At 48.3% G+C, this 17,211-nt stretch overlaps 1 protein-coding gene across 2 annotated transcripts in view; it reads right to left on the bottom strand.

Annotated features, from left to right (window-relative positions):
- Nucleotides 1-15,937: 15,937 nt before the first annotated feature.
- SLC35F2 (solute carrier family 35 member F2) overlaps nt 15,938-17,211 on the bottom strand; it is a 73,827-nt gene continuing 72,553 nt past the window's right edge. For both annotated transcript variants that reach the window (XM_029602458.1, XM_029602457.1), the window contains exon 8: nt 15,938-16,978. In XM_029602458.1, coding sequence (XP_029458318.1) covers nt 16,772-16,978 — 207 coding nt within the window. In that variant the 3' untranslated portion in view covers nt 15,938-16,771. The remainder of the gene's footprint in view (nt 16,979-17,211) is intronic.

Consider the following 17,211-nt stretch of genomic DNA (forward strand, 5'->3'; position numbering starts at 1 on the left):
TGCCAACATACAGTATGTCCTGGAGATCATCACTTTGATTGTGCTATAGATATGTAGTCTAATTATATACTACTATTATGCTAAATGTTCCAACCTAATCAACTTGACAGGCTGCTAGACTGAAATGCTCCCTGGGGTGTAAAGTGTTAAAAATTTGGTATACATCTTTTCAAGGGGAAAGCAAAGTTGCTTACCTGTAACAGATATTCTCCAAGGACAGCAGGATGTAAGTCCTCACAAGTAGGTGAAGTCATCGGCTGGAAACCAGTGCAGAGATTTTACATAAAAGCTTCTAGAAACTTTTGCTAGGGATGCTGGCTGTGGCTTTGGGGGTCCTCTGCTGTCTGGGATGTGCAAGAGATCCCTGCTGTTGATGGGGATAAGAGGGTAGAGGATAACATCTCCTCAGTGGGTAGAAAAGCCTCCTTGGGGTCCCACTCAAATACTTCCTGGATGAGGAGGGTGGGTCTGGGGTGACAGTGGAGAGTAGCTGAAGCATAGCACAGTGTCCTTCATTTGAACCATCACTTCCAAAGAGGAAATAAGGTCCATCACCTTATTTCCAAAGAGGTTCTTCCCATTGCAAGGCATTTCAGTGAATCTATCCTGCACATCCTGTCTTAGGTCTGAGGCCTGCAGTCATGAGCGTCTGTGGATACCAATACCTACTGCAGAGACTCTTGATGTTATCTCAAAAACATCGAAGGTTGACAGGATCATGTGTTTTCCACACGCCATCTGCTTGTTCACTAGTGACTCCAGAGCATCAAATGATCTTAAGGGAGCTGCTTTGCTAAACCCTTGATATCCTTCAGAATGTTTTGCATAGATTGGCTCATAAATATCTGGTTAGAAGCTATGTGGGCATTGAGCATAGTTTTCTTGTAAACCTTTCTCCCACCACAGCTGCACTAAGAAGAGGATTCTAGACATCTTGGCCTTTTTGAGAGCAGATTTGACCACAACTGGCTGAGGCGGCAGTTGCTTCCTCTTGAATCTGGGAGCCTTCTAGACATGATATATTGCATCCACCTTCTTATTCACTGGAGACACAGAAAGGAGTTCTCCCACATTCTCATCTGCATCTCCCAAAAGATCTCATGAATAGGCACTGCCACAATATCCTTGGGAGATCCACACGATGGAGAATGTTAAGCATTCTGGCCCTGGACTCTGCCACCTTCTGCAAATCAAGTGGAATGATCTCCACTATTCTTTTAACAAAGTTGGTTAAGAAGTCCTCTGGAGGAGCCTTTCTACTTTCCTGTGGAAGAGGTGAGTCTGAGGGGAACCTGTTGATCCCTTAAGATCATAGAAGTCCTCAGATCTATAGCCATACCTCAGGAACACTCCATCCAAGCCAGACTGATAAGTTGTTGGTGTGAACCGAGCTTGCATCTGGCTAGCAGACAAGGCCTCCATGAGGACTGCACTTGCCTGTTGGGGTATAGACCCCAATGAATGTCTGTGCCTCGGTAAATCTTCCTTCTCTGATGCACTGAAAATTAACATTGATGCAGTGGTAGCAGATGTAGCTGTTCCTCCAGGATCTGGCATTAGGGCCTCTCCAGAGGATACCCTAAGAGACTCCAGCAAGGGTTGGATATCAGTCTGTAAAGACAGCAATGTTGTCAATACCAATGCACTGATGCTTGCCATCTTATGGTCCAAAACGTCCTGGATTTTTCTATCTAGTTTTGCCTTGAAAATTGCCGATGACAATACTGCCTGGGAAGCAGGAAGAGAGATGACATCTTCTTGGGTCACTTGAGAAAGATTAACGGCTGGCATCTGGACCCTTAGAGACTATTGCGACTCTTGAGAAAAGTGCAAGGCTGAGCTGTTCTCTCTATGGGAATGCTTCAAGGGATTCATGGCAGCAGCCAGAATGTCCCTTTTCTTTGCATCACACACAGAGATGGATGCTGATGCTTCTTGGCCTTTACCCTATGCATGTCACCAGAGCTCCTCAATGTTTGTACTGAAAAAACAGAACCCTGCACATTCTTGAGGTCTAAGGAGCTAGATGATGTTTTATCTCTGTGGTCCTTATAGATGACCAATCTCAAGGGAAATCATGCTGTCCTGATGTCAATGTACTGCCAGTAGTCTGAGTAGCGCTTGGGTCCCTTGACATACCGATGCCAATGGGAAATACTTAATTCTTCCAAAAAGCTTCTCTATCAGCCCTTTTTTGGAGTGACATCCTCTAGGGGTCATCTTTCCGCACATGGAGCACCTTGAGATGTTGTAGATGTCCCCCAAACGAAGTACACATTTATCATGGGGATCCATGATAGACATGATGCTTTTGCACCAAAGACACTTGTTGAAGCTGCTGGCCTTCTTCATCATCTGGCAAAAAACTAGAGGTGAAATCAAACAGTTCGATTGTAATAAAACCCCGACTAATTCTGCTTGTTGCACCAATGTCAATGCACCTAGTAGTCGATAAAAATAAAGAAAACCTGGAAACGAATGCCAAAACCTACCTAGTGAGAATATGAAAGGTGGAACTGAGAAGCCCCACACAAAATTACAGAGTTTTAAAGCACCTTTGGAAATTTTTACCCAAAGAGAAAGAGAAAAAAAACCCTGTGATCATGGGGCTCCACAGAAAAATGACAGGGGGCTCTGATATGTCAAGATACACATGCTCAGGTGCAAACGGTCCATTCAGTCTGCCCAGCAAGCTTATAATAGCATCTGCTGTGCCATACAGGTCATCCCTTTACTTAGTTTCCCAAACAGTCAAAGTCAGGGCCCTTGTTGTTTGCTGTCTGAGTTCAATTCCCTGTTATGTTGGAGTTGCATCAGAAGTAGTCAGGGTCCTTTTTGGCTGCTGTTTGAGTCCAATTCCCTGTTATCTCTTGCCATTGAAGCAGAGAGCAATGTTGGAGTTGCATCCAAAGTATCAGGCTTATTGGTTAAGGGTAGGAACAGCTGCTTCAGCAAGTTATCCCCAAGCTTATTTGTTTTCCCAAACCATAAAATCCAATGTCCTTGTTGGTTGCTGTCCGAATCTAATTCCCCATTTCCTCTTTTCCCATTGGAGTTAAAGCAGAGAGCAATAATGGAGTTGCATCCAAAATATCAGGCTTATTGGTTAAGGGTAGTAACCGTCACACCAGCAAGTTACCCCCATGCACTCTTTTCTTCATTTCCATCCTCTAGCCTTTAGGGATCCACAGTGTTTATCCCATTCCCCTTTGAAATCTTTCACTGTTTTTGTCTTCACCACCTCTTCCGGAAGGGCATTCCAAGCATCCACCCCCTCTCCGTGAAGAAATATTTCCTGATTTTTGTTCTGAGTTGTCCTCCCTGAAGTTTTATTATGTGACCCCTAGTCCTACTGATTTCTTTCCAACGGAAAAGGTTTGTCAATTGTGCATCATTAAAACCTTTCAGGTATCTGAAGGTCTGTATCATATCTCGCGCCTACACCTCCTTTCCTCCAGGGTATACATATTTAGGTCCTTCAACCTCTCTTCATAAGTCATTTGATGGAGACCCCCCCCCCCCCCACCACCACCATTTTTGTTGCCCTTCTCTGGACCGCTTCCATCCTGTCTCTGTCCCTTTTGAGATATGGTCTCCAGAACTGAACACAATACTCCAGGTGAGGCCTCACCAAGGAACTGTACAAGGGAACTATCACATCCTTTTTCTTACTGGTTATTCCTCTCTCCTTGCAGCCTAGCATTCTTCTGGCTTTAGCTATTGCTTTGTCACATTGCTTCGCCGTCTTCAGATCGCTTGACACTATCACCCCAAGGTCCCTCTCTTGCTTCGTGCACAACAGCCCTTCACCCCCCCCCCCCTCCCCGCCCCCAAGAGATATACAGCTCTTTTGGATAACCATGCCTCAGATGCAAGACTCTGCACTTCTTGGCATTGAATCCCAGCTGCCATATCTTCGACCACCATTCAAGCTTCCTTAAATCATGTCTCATTCTCTCTACTCCTTATGGCATGTCTGCTCTGTTGCAGATCTTAGTAATATCCACAAAAAGTGAAACTTTATCTTCTATCCCTTTCGCAATGTCACTCACAAAGATATTGAACAGGACTGGTCCTTACACTGATCCTTGCGGCACTCCGCTGAACACTGCTCTCTCTTCAGAGTAGGTTCCATTTACCATCACGTGATGTCTTCTATTTGTCAACCAGTTTGTAATCCAGGCCACCACCTTGGCGCTCACTCCCAAGCTGCTCATTTTATTCACAAGCCTCCTATGCGGAAAGATATCAAAAGATTTTCTGAAATTCAAGTAGATGACATCGAGTGCTCTTCCTTGATCCAATTCCTTAGTTACCCAATCAAAAAAATCAATCAGATTTGTCTGACAGGACCTTCCTCTGGTGAATCTATGCTGCCTCCGGTCCAGTAATTCTTCTGACTGTAGATAGTTCACTATTCTTTCCTTCAGTAGCATCTCCATTACTTTTCCCATCACGCGCGCATGTTATATAATCTAGGGTCGGCGTGCGAAGGTGGCCACCTTGCGCGCGCCGAGCCCTAGGGGAGGCCCGATGGCTTTCCCCGTGCCCTCCAAGGCTGCTCTGAAATCGGAGCGGCCTCAGAGGGAACTTTTCTTCTGCTCCTTCCCACCTTCCCCTATCTAACTTACCTCCCAGCCCTACCTAAATCCCCCCCTACCTTGTTAAACTTTTTACGCCTGCCTCTGCCGCTGTGCTGGAGGCCTAGGTCCCACCCCCAGACTGGCTCCACGCCCACGACCCCATCCCCTTCCTGCCCCTTTTTCAAAGCCCCGGGACATACGCACGTTCCGGGGCTTGCGCATGCTGCCGAGCCTATGCAAAATAGGCTTGGCGCGTGCAGGGGCAGGTTTTCGGGGTTACGCGCATAACCCTTTGAAAATCTACCCCATACCGTTTCATGATCACTGGTGCTGAGGTGGGCACCCATCCAGACATTAAAAATATTCTCTCTGTTAGTAAGCAGTAAATCGAGAATAGATCCCTCCCTCATGGGTTTCATTACCATTTGTTTGAACAGAGCCCCTTGCAGGGCATCTACTATAAGAAAATTATTACTTACCTGCTAATTTTCGTTCCTGTAGTACCATGGATCAGTCCAGACCGTGGGTTATGTCCCCATTCCAGCAGATGGAGTCAGCCAAAGCTTTGAGGGGGCGTCACCATAAGTACTACTACCCCCTCTGCAGGAGTTCAGTATCGAGTATATCAAAGCCCGAGTAAACAAACAAACCCCCGTATTGGATCAAGTTTAAAGTGAACGGCAACAAACAGCCGCACACCCAAAGAATGAACTGTAACCCTCCCACCAACGGGTAGGAGGACATGAATACAGCACGCCAACCCCAAGAGGGACTGCGAAATACAGTGAGAACTGAGAAATCGTGAAAAACAGGAATGATCACTATCGCCCCATAGAAGACAGCTGAGCAGGATTACAACCCAGAAGTGGTGGGCGTCTGGACTGATCCATGGTACTACAGGAACGAAAATTAGCAGGTAAGTAATAATTTTCTTTTCCCTGTACGTACCTGGATCAGTCCAGACCGTGGGATGTACCCAAGCTTCCCTAAACCGGGTGGGGTCCTGCGAGGCCTGCTCGGAGAACCTGCTCGCCAAAATGCCCAGAGACAGAAGAGGTGAGGTGTAGACGATAGTGCCTCGAGAACGTATGTAACGACTTCCAGGTGGCCGCACGACAGATTTCCTGTGGGGAGACCGAACGAGTCTCCGCCCAGGAAGCCGCCTGCGAACGCGTAGAATGCGCCCCGATGCCGGGCGGGGGAGTCCGCCCCGCCCCAGTGTAAGGAGCGGCAATGCTGGCTTTCAGCCATCGGGCCACGGTCGTCTTTGAGGCCTGGGAACCCTTCCGAGGACCGGGCCAAAGTACGAAGAGATGGTCGGAAGTCCGGAACTCATTCGTAGCCTCCAGATAGATACGCAGAGCGCGCTTGACATCCAGAAGTCGGAGAGCCCTTGGTTCAGACGACGAGAAAGACGGCAGTTCCACCGTCTGATTCACATGGAACGCAGACACCGCGTTCGGAAGGAAGGAGGGAACAGTGCGGAGCGAAACTCCGGAGTCAGAGAAGCGGAGATAGGGTTCTCTACGCGACAGGGCCTGCAGTTCCGAGATGCGTCGAGCGGAGCAAATGGCCACCAGAAACACTGTCTTGAGAGTGAGGTCCTTAATCGTCGCATTGCGCAATGGTTCGAACGGAGGTTCCGACATAGAGCGGAGCACGAGGTTAAGACTCCAAGCGGGACAAGGTTCCCGGACCGGAGGTCGCAAGTGCTTGACACCCTTGAGGAAACGCATAATATCCGGGTGCGACCCAAGGGCGGCCACCTGAACTCGCAGTGAAGTATAGGCGAGCCCCTTGTCTACCCCCGCTTGTAGAAACTGAAGGATCTGAGGAACCGAAGCCTTTGTGGGTCTCGTGTTCTGGTCGGTGCACCACAGTTCGAAAACCTTCCAGACCCGAACGTAGGTCGCCGACGTCGAAGTCTTCTTGGAACGCAAGAGCGTTGACACTCCCGCCTCCTGGTAACCTCGGCAGCGGAGACGTTGCCTCTCAAAAGCCAGGCCGCAAGACAGAGGAGTTCTGCCTGGTCGAAAAATACCGGGCCCTGATGCAGGAGGCGAGGGAGATGTCCCAGGCGGATGGGGCCATCGATCACCAGTTGGAGAAGGTCCGCAAACCAGGGTCTCCGTGGCCATTCTGGTGCGACGAAGAGCACGAGTCCCCGATGAGCTTCTATTCTGCGGAGTAGTCTTCCCACCAGAGGCCATGGCGGGAACGCATAGAGAAGAAGATGGTCCGGCCACGGGAGCACCAGAGCATCCACACCCTCTGCTCCTCGCTCTCTTCGACGACTGAGGAAACGGGGAGCCTTTGCGTTTTGCGCGGACGCCATTAGATCCCTGTGGGGAGTTCCCCACCGGCGAACAAGCAGCTGCATCGCCTCGTCGGAGAGGGACCATTCCCCGGGGCGCTGGCGACTGAGGAAATCCGCCTGGACGTTGTCCACGCCCGCGATGCGCGAGGCCGCCAGACGGACCAGATGTCGTTCCGCCCACTGCATCAGCATGGCTGCTTCGAGCGCGACCTGTGGACTGCGAGTGCCGCCCTGCCGGTTGATGTAGGCCACCGTGGTCGCGTTGTCCGATAGGACCCGAACCTCCCGATTCCGTGTAGGCCTCCGTCAGGTCCAAGGAGGCTAGGAACTCCCCTCGATGCACCGCCGCCACCACCGAGCGCAGCGTTTCCATCCGAAACCGAACCACCCGGAGGGATTTGTTGACTTCCTTCAAGTCCAGGATGGGCCGGTAGGAGTCATCCTTCTTGGGTACCACGAAGTAGATGGAATAAGGGCCCAAGCCCACCTCTCTGGAGGGCACGGGCGCAATGGCGCCAATCACCCGAAGCCTGTCCAGTGTCAACTGCACCTCCCTTCGCTTGGAGGCCGATCCGCAGGGGGAGAAGATGAACCGTCCCTTTGGAGCGCGGACAAATTCCAACGCGTAGCCATTGTCTATGGTGTCCAAGCCCCACTGGTCCAAGGTGATCCGCGCCCACTCCTGGTAGAAGAATGCCAGCCGTCCCCCAAACCGGGGGACGGTGGAGTGGGCGAGCCGAACATCATTGGGAGGACTTGGGAGAGGGTTGTCCCGTTCCCGAGGCGGGACGCACAGGCCTACACCCGCGAAAGGAGCGGGACCAGGGCTGTGACCTGGGGGCAGAGGGCCTGAAGACCGCCGGTCTGTAGTTCCTATAGCGCCGTTGCGCCCTGGATATGGTGCGGGAGGACGAAAACGCCCTGGAGGTCCGGTACCTGTCCTCCGGCAGGCGATGAACTGCGCTTTCCCCCCAGTGACTTGATGATCTGGTCCAAATCCTCTCCGAACAGGAACTTACCCCTGGATGGCATGGAACCCAGGCTCGACTTGGAAGTGTCCGCCGCCCAGTTGCGCAGCCATAGGAGGCGACGCGCCGCCACTACCGAGACCATGTCTCGGGCCAGGACCCGAAGCAGGTCATAGAAGCAGGTCATAGGAGGCGTCAGCCCCGTACGCCACCGCAGTTTCCAGCCCATCCGCTTGGGCGGCCTCCTCAGCCGGCAGAACCCGAGAGGGGAGAAGTTGTTGCCCCAGAGAAGGCGCGCCCTCTGAGCCAGCGAGCTGCACATCACCGCCCGCATCCCCAGCGCGGAGACCTGGAAGACCCGCTGGAGGAAGACTTCCAACTTGCGATCCTGCGTATCCCGGAAGGCCGTGCCACCCATCACTGGTATGGTCGTCCTCTTCATGACCGCCAACACCGCGGAGTCCACTTTCGGAACCTTGATGAGATCCAGGAAATCCTCTGGTAGCGGATACAGCTTCTCCATGGCCCGACTGACCTTAAGGGAAGCCTCCGGGGCGTCCCAAGCTGCAGGAAGGAATCATGGCTGGGAAAACGCCCGAGCCCTCGGCCGGAGGGCTGCCAGCACCGGATCTCCCTTCTTGGCCGACGAGACGACGGCGGGCGCTACTGGAGCGGGCGGGTCCGGCGGCGGATCGAGATCCAGCTCCTGGATAATGAGTGGAATAAGTTCGTCCAGCTCTTCCCCCTGGAAGAGACGCAGCGTGTGCGGATCGTCCCCCTCTGAGGTGGAATCCCCTTGGCCCCCTTCTCCCAGGTCCGGCCCAGGATCCAGGTGCAGGCGGGAGGTAGGGTGGCCCCCACACCCGCCGGGACGGGGGGGGCCTGAGAGGGAGGCGAGAGCCGCGGGACCTTGGCTGGAGACGGTGCTGCGGGAGCGACAAGGCCCTGCAAATACGCAGTGTGCAGTAACCGTACAAAGTCCGGGGAGAATCCCAGCCTACTCGAGGAAGCCCCGGTGGGGGGAACCCCGTGGGACCCCGGCCCGTCAGGCTGTTGTCCGGCAGCAAATTCGGTGGAGAGCCCTCGGGGGAGTCCCTGTCATCCAGCGCTGTCTGAGACCCCTCAGGGCGCTGGGCATGTAAAATGGCCGCCGTTCCCGCCAGTAATGGGGGAGGGGCCGGCCTGCGCCGCCCGGGCATGCCTGTCAAAAACGAAAAATTTGCTAAGGGACTGCGACGGGCCCTCCCCCCCAGGGAGGCACCAAGCACAGATCCCCTCACGAGCAATCCGCGATCCCGGCTCACCGCAGGTCGAGCAACGTGCTGACCGCGGCATCGTGAGCACTGCTGACAACGGAGGAGACAGGCAAAATAAACGAAAGCCTCGGGGGGGGCCGAGAAGGAAAAACGCCGGCGCGGGGGGGCCCGAGCGGCCTGCACTGCCCGCCGATGAAGAACGGCGCCGCGGGGGGGCCCGAGCGGCCTGCACTGCCCGCTGATGAACGGTGCCGCGGGGGGGCCCTCCTGGCCTCACAACCCGCCAACGAAGATCTCCCCGCTCACCTCCGCAGCCCACGAGGAACCGGCAAAATGGCTGCTGGTGAGTGAGAAAAACGCGGCGAAGCCGAAGCAGCCACGAGCAAAATCAGCTGTAAAGAAAAAAAAAAAAAACACAGAAGAATGCACTTACCCCGGTTCACAAGGTACAGCTCGCACCAAGAGAGAGAGGAAGGAAGAGACAACGCAAAGGGAAGTCACGCCGTCCCAAATTGAACCCTTTTTATTTTATTTTATTTTTTTTTTTTAAAGTAAAACAAACTTTGGAGGAATCCCTGTCCTCCCGCGCTGCCTGAGTCCCCTCAGGGCGCAGGGAATGCAAAATGGCCGCCGTTCCCGCCAGGGATGGGGGAGGGGCCGGCCCGCACCGCCCGGGCAAGCCTGCCAAAAAGGAAAAATCGTCCCGGGACCGCGACGTGCCTTCCCCCCCAGGGAGGCACCGAGCGCAGATCCCCTCGCGCGAAATGCGCGATCCCGGATCGCCGCAGGCCGAACAACGCAACGGCCGCGGCATCGGGAGCGCTGGCGAAAACGGAGCAGGCAGGCAAAAAAAAAAAAAAAAAAAAATCAGAAAGCCTCGGGGGGGCCGAGAGGAGAAACGCTGGTGCGGGGGGGCCCGATCGGCCTGCACTGCCCGCCGGCTGAAAAACGGCGCCGCGGGGGGGCCTTCCTGGCCTCACAACCCGCCGAAGAAGAGCTCCCTACTCCCTGCTGCAGCCCACGAGGCCGCGGGGGGGCCTTCCTGGCCTCACAACCCGCCGAAGAAGAGCTCCCTGCTCCCTGCTGCAGCCCACGAGGAGCCGGCAAGATGGCCGCGGGAGAGGGAGAAAACGCTGGGAGGCCGGTTCCACCGGCCGCCGCGTCCAAATAAGCTGCAAAAGAAAAATACAGCAAAAACCAATACAACTTACCCCGGTGGACAACAACAGCCTAGTCGCCGGGAAAGGAGAGAGAGAGACAGAGAGACAGCACCAAAAGGAAGCCACGCCTCTCCAATTAAACCAATTAACTTTTTTTTTTTTTTTTTTTTTTTTTTTAAAGAACAAACTTGATCCAAAACAACTAAATATAATAGACAGAGAAGAAAAACCCAATCAAGGGAACAATGGTTACAGGTAATCGGGAGCAAGCCCAGATTCCCCTACTCGCATCTGCTGGAGTCAGAAGATACTGAACTCCTGCAGAGGGGGTAGTAGTACTTATGGTGACGCCCCCCTCAAAGCTTTGGCTGACTCCATCTGCTGGAATGGGGACATAACCCACGGTCTGGACTGATCCAGGTACGTACAGGGAACTCTCTGCTTCTGTTAGATTCTGCAGAAGGGTTACTCCATTCTATGACTGGCAGATTAAAATCTCCAACAATCACCATTTCTCCCCTTTCTTTCCCACCTTTTGGATGTCTTCAACCAGATCTCTGTCTAGTTCTTTCATTTGATTTGGAGGCCTGTAAACCACTCCAGTAAAAGTGGATGCACCATCATCTTTTTTTTTTTTAGGATGGCCCATAATGCTTCTTCTTTACCCCATCTTCCTTGCAGCTCAGTTGCTTGGATATTGTTTTTGACATGAAGAGCTACTCCTCCCCCTTTTCTGTCCTCTCTGTCCTTCCTTAACAAGTTATAGCCCAGTATGGCCTTATCCCAATCATGAGATTCCGTGAACCAGGTCTCCGTGACAGCAACATTGTCTAAGTCCACCTCCACAATTAGGGCTTGCAGGGCTGGGATTTTATTGCCCAGACGAGCATTTATGCTCACAGCTTTCCAGCTTTTCTCTTTCAGGATACTGCTTTTCTTGAGCTTCTTTTGTGCCTTATTCAGCTGACTTTTGTTATCCACTTCACCCATTTCCTTTGCATTTATATTTGGGGGGTGACATTCTAATTTCCTTCTGCCACACCCGTCTAGTTTAAATGCCTCATGTTTAAACTCACACCAACAGGATAAACTCAAACCCACTTTGAAGATCTAGCATCCTGCTTGCCTTCAGAGAAAATACATTTTAACCAAAAGTTACTATTTCTATCATTTTGGCTTCTTCCACTCCAATCCTTCTGGCACTGCTTAGGAAGCTTAGGTCAGCACATGATTACAGCATGACTGAAGAGGGAAGGGGAGCATGCCTCTTACATCTGAACCTCCAACTATTTCAATAATACACACCTGGGAAGGGAAACATTTCAGTTAGGACATTAGACCTATCAAACATTCAATGGGTTGAAATATTGCTTTGATGTCACATAAAAGCAAGAAAACTTCAATGAAAGGTGAGCATCAATACATGAATTGATATAAAATGTCAAAGGAGTTAAACATCTCAAAACTGGCAGCTGCAAAATAGTCAAACAGGGTAATTCTCAAACTCATTTCTGCTGGGAAATGGACTTTTTAAAAATGCTCACCTGATATGCAGGTAAACTTGCACACATATTCCTGTTGGTGTTAGTTTATCCAGATTTGAGTGGAAACATTCCTGGGGGGGTGGAGCTGGGGAGGTGTTTGGATTTGCATACATTGTTTGAAAATTAAAATTTACACAGGTAAATATTCTTGAAAATTTCTAAGTGCTAAATGTCAGGTGTCAGTGTAAGTGGGTAACTTTGGTGAGATAATTTTCAAAGCAAACTTGTGTACGTAAGTCTACTTTGAAAATTGGTGTAACATGTATAATATTTTCTTATGTGTTTTATGTAAAGCCTGTTGCTGCATTATGTTTTAATTGTAAACCGAGGTGATGTTCCAAACGTGCCTTGGTATATAAAAGCCCTTAAATAAATAAATAAATAAATAAATACTTATGTGCAATATTACAAAATTACCCCAACGTCTTTATCAAAGTATATTTGGTATACCTTAGTAAAACAAATGAGCACTTATTGCAGGCTCTGATCTTAAAGCAAAGATCTCCAAACCTCCTCAACTTTTCAGGAACAAGGTGGTAAGAATATCCCTCAGAAATATTTGAGAAAATATTACGATGCAGCTCATCTGATGTCACAATTCTATTTAGAATTTTTGAAAAAAGGGAAATCCAAAAAACCATGAAAGTTACACTTCAATCCAGAAAGAGAGAAACATCAAGAGAAAGAGACTTTTCCTGAAGCCTAGAGTGTTACATGCTTGCTGAACACCATAGCTTGTAAGTGGGCTATCCTTCCATGGTATTCATATTGGTTGAAGTTCATCCCAATTTAGCCATGCTTCTCCAGTTTCAGTGACACTTATAAATCACTTTTGCAGCAAAGGAGAAAATTGCAGGCCTTACAAAGCATAGAATTACATACTAGGCTACTCTACAGAGATGCTGGTTACAGACAGAATTATTTGGATTTGTGACAAAATTTCTAACCTTGAACAATTTCTCATAACTTAAGGCGTATTTCCAAATGGGATTTGAGCTACACTGCCCTCCTTATACACATGCAGGCCCCAAGTTGTCAATGCCGACACAGAGACCATGTATAGCAATCTGAATGTGTCAGATGGGCGTTATTCCAAACAGGATTTGGGCTATGCTGTTCACCTTATACACATGTAGGCCCCAAGTTGTCAGTGCCGACACAGAGACCATGTACCCATGTACTGCAATCTGAATGTGTCAGATGGGCGTTATTCCAAACAGGATTTGGGCTACGCTGTTCACCTTATACACATGTAGGCCCCAAGTTGTCAGTGCCGACACAGAGACCATGTATAGCAATCTGAATGTGTCAGATGGGCGTTATTCCAAACAGGATTTGGGCTACGCTGTTCACCTTATACACATGCAGGCCCCAAGTTGTCAGTGCCGACACAGAGACCATGTACCCATGTACTGCAATCTGAATGTCAGATTTGTGCATATAAACAAATTGATAGAATATCTGTCAAAGAAGATGGCAGACACTGAATAACTGAAAAAGAAGGCATACAATGCTCTATTTCCATATGGTTACAATCTCATGTAGTTGTGCAGCCACTACTAAGGTAAGAATGAAACAGCAGCAAAGCTCAAGGGTAGCCATATAAAGAACTGAAATATTGCTCCTGTGCAAAGAAATTCTACAATAAAATCACCTTTAGAAGACAAAGGTGGTCAGATAAAGCCATTCCTGAAATAGGAAGGTCCTGGTGATTGCTCCAGTACCATGACTCTAAATGTTGTGATGGGAATATGCTGCCATGCTCATGGATGAGGATTATTTTTCTTCCTGAAAAATAATCCTACACTATTGCACACAAAACACCATTTACAAAGTTTATCGCCTTCGCAAATAGTTAAGTTTATATTTAGTTTTCAGTGTACGAAATGTTACTTAAATCGTAGTTAATGAGGGGTTGTGATGCAAAATCATGTGCAAATTTTTCTCAGGTTAGTACGCTGGCCTCAGTCTATTCTGTATTAGCAAACAGGATCCCAGGATTCTTATACTAAGTTAATAATGTGCTCCTTCTCACTGTAGAGACAGTACTCTGAACTGGTTCTTTGCCATATGTTTACTTAAAAGGAAATTTGTACTGACCTCTGCCTCTTTCAACTCATCGGAATGCATCAATGCATGTGTAGACACCAAGAGCTCTGTGGCCAGGGAAGAAGGGGACAGTGCAGAGGCTCAGGAAACAGCATTTGAATTATCACCATGATCTTGCAAAACAGGGAAGGCTCAGGGCTGGGCGTGTCCTATTAGGCGAATTAGCGAGTCGCCTCGGGCGCCGATCATTAGGTGGAGCTGAAGAGTAGCCATGTGGGGCCCCCGAGCGGAGTCTATCTCGCTCGTGGCAAAGAGGAGTAGAGATTTGGTGGGCCACAAGCAGTGCCCATCCTGCTTGCAGCCCAGAGCAGCACACACTCGGCGGGCACGAATGAGGCAGGAGTCGGGGCCAAGCCCGGGAAGGTGGCGCAACAGGGGGGGGGGGATGGCTTTCACAAGGCAGAAGGCTCACCTAGAGCGCCTAAATACCTTGCACTGGCCCTGGAAGGCTGAAGCATGAATCCATTTTACTCTACAACCAATCTGGACAGATGTGGGATCTGACCACGCTCTTTAGAATAGCAGTGGAGTGGATAAGATATATCTAAGGTTAGGTTAAGCATATCCATGAATGTTAATTGTAAAATCTCTTCCCTGATCCTGCATCACATAACTGACTTCCCCTTTAATCTAAAATAGGGATGGCCAACACTAGTCCTTCAGCGCACCAACTTAAGTCTGGTTTAATGGATAATCAAACTATACAAGTGGATCAGGGCCCTATGTACTAAGCATTTTTTCAATAGACAAAATGAAGACAACTTTAACACATGTACATCTTATGTGGATGTCTGTAAACATCAGTGTTGACCATTCTTGACCTAGAGGTTGTTTCCTTTGGGACTGGCTTAATTGTGGCACAGAATTTGAAATGAGAATGAACCTTAGATTTGCTTCTCTCTCCAGTACAGTAAGTATCAATGAAGAGCAGAGCTTCTTCCAGATGCTTAAGCACTTTGTCTTGACTCACCTATTGCTCAGGCACAGGGACTGCAGCTTCAGCCTCAAGTATCTGATAGGCATGGTTTACATGGTCTGGAGAGTTTTATTGCTAGGATTAATTGTAATAATACATAGGACTAATTTGATTGATTTTTGAATCAAACTAGTGTGTTTACATTACCATCAGCAGAAGCAGCCATTTTACTTTCCAAAACAACCATCCTCATCAACTTCATAGAAGGGGTGGTGGTGGAAGGTATCTGAACCTAAATCTTCCATGCCACAGCACACAGCTCTATAGCCGTTTGTGATTTTCTTTCCATGTGCATTTTATACCAAATACAATCACCTATAGGGGGGCTTTAGGTTAACTTTGTCAAAACAATATTCAGAGTGAATGAACATGTCAGTCTGAATTTAGTTAATGTACAGTGCTGTCCTTACCTTAGATAATACAAGAATCCCCAGATTATCACATTAGTGACTTCAGAAGAATGTTCTTGCAGCCCCACCTAGTGTCCACAAGCAGAAACTATCTGACAGAGTGGAGTCACAGTGCATTACGTTGTAATGCAGACAGGGCCACTGCTATGTACATAACCTACAATGCATTAAAGCCCACTGGAATACTTTATTACAGTGTTTTGTTATTCAGACTCTTATCTTTTTGCCATGTGGGGGTGCACCATGCTGTGGTAAAAGATGCTTCTGCTGCTGTATGCCACCCTTTCCAGTGCTGGAATTCAATTGAATATATAAGAAATCTAGCAATAAATCTATACATTTGGTAGGTTGTAATTTTTGCTCTTGCATTCGAGCTGCGATTTTCAGTGGCCTCCTTTGACCATATCAAGAACATTGTTCCTTCTCCATTTCCCCCTTTACACACTCCCTGCTCCCAGTCGATAGCAGCCACTCCCCTCCAGAAGTAAATAATGCCATGGAAATCAAAATTATTGCTTTGGGTAAGTTTTCTTTGATATATAGCACTCTTTAATGTATGCAGTTCCTTAAGTATTCAAATAAAATCTGGAAATAACGAGACTCAACCAAACGGATCTGGACATGTTACAAACTGTATTTAACTTTTTTAAAAATGCTGCAATATTCAAATACAAACAAACAAAAAAAACAAAAAAAAGACACTGCTTAAATGACTTTTCACGGATATCCATGTGATGAACGTTAACATGCTCTTGGTCAAAACAAAATAAAACCTTAAAATAAGGAACGATTCACAGATGAGATCAAATAGCTGATGATGTCGTAATGCTTGCTACCCAGCTTTGCAGCATAATTTAAAAACAGATTAAATATCTTGTGTGTTCAAACTCCACTAAAAATGTCCCAAAAAATCATCTAAGTCACTTGAGGTTTAAATTAGATGCCAGTTCACTTCAGCAAGTGGTAAACAGTACAACTAAAAAGCTGCAGTAAGAAAATAAGTTATTTCTTTTAAAACAAAGCTTATACCTTAAACAAATCTTGATATTTTAAACACTATAAAAAGAATGATAAAGTATTTTTTGTGTGATTTTATGCCACTGCAGTGTCCTCTCTGTACATTAGCTCCGCCTCTTAACAAAGACAGCAATATACAGCAACATCAGCCCCACACAGTGGTGTAAGATCCATTCCTTTAGCTCCTCCTCCTCTTTCTGATACTTTATGATCAAATGTATAAAAACATTTCTACCTGTGCAAGGCTCTGCCCTACAAAGGATCTTCATGTTCCACGCAAAAATGTATAAAATAGTCCTGGTTTCACTAAAGAAAAAAAAAAAGTCTTTGCTTGTCTTTAAACAGAATTGACACAGACATCCCTAATGGCTTTCAATGGCTGATTTGAAAGATCCACCTAGCTCTCCCTCCCTCTTCAGTCTTCTCGTTTTCTACTTCACGTCGGTCGCACTTTCTCCTGGAATATACCTCAAGGCCACAGGCACCTCCAGGTCATTTTCCTCCAATTTTAGTCCAGTGTTGGTGATGCCCGCGTGGTCAGACTGGGGCAAGTCATCCGCACTGTGGGTTGGAGTGGAGCAGTACAAGAGGAACCCTACCATGATGACGATGAAGGACAGGATGTACAGGCCTGAAAACTGAGAGCAAACAAACAGTTCAAAAATCTTTTCAAACCAAGAAGGGTAGTTGCCCTATTAGTACATCTACATATGTAGTATCCAAAGTCAGCACACAAGTTCCTTTGTTATTGGGCTAGCAGTACCTTTGTGACCAGCTTGCGAGAGTTAGACTCCCTTCATCAGATCAGTGCAAAGACATCATCTGAATGTTCAGTACACATCTTTCTCTGTCCCCCTTTATTTCATTTAAT

Source organism: Rhinatrema bivittatum, chromosome 5, assembly GCF_901001135.1.
Source record: "Rhinatrema bivittatum chromosome 5, aRhiBiv1.1, whole genome shotgun sequence".
NCBI classification, from domain to species: domain Eukaryota; kingdom Metazoa; phylum Chordata; class Amphibia; order Gymnophiona; family Rhinatrematidae; genus Rhinatrema; species Rhinatrema bivittatum.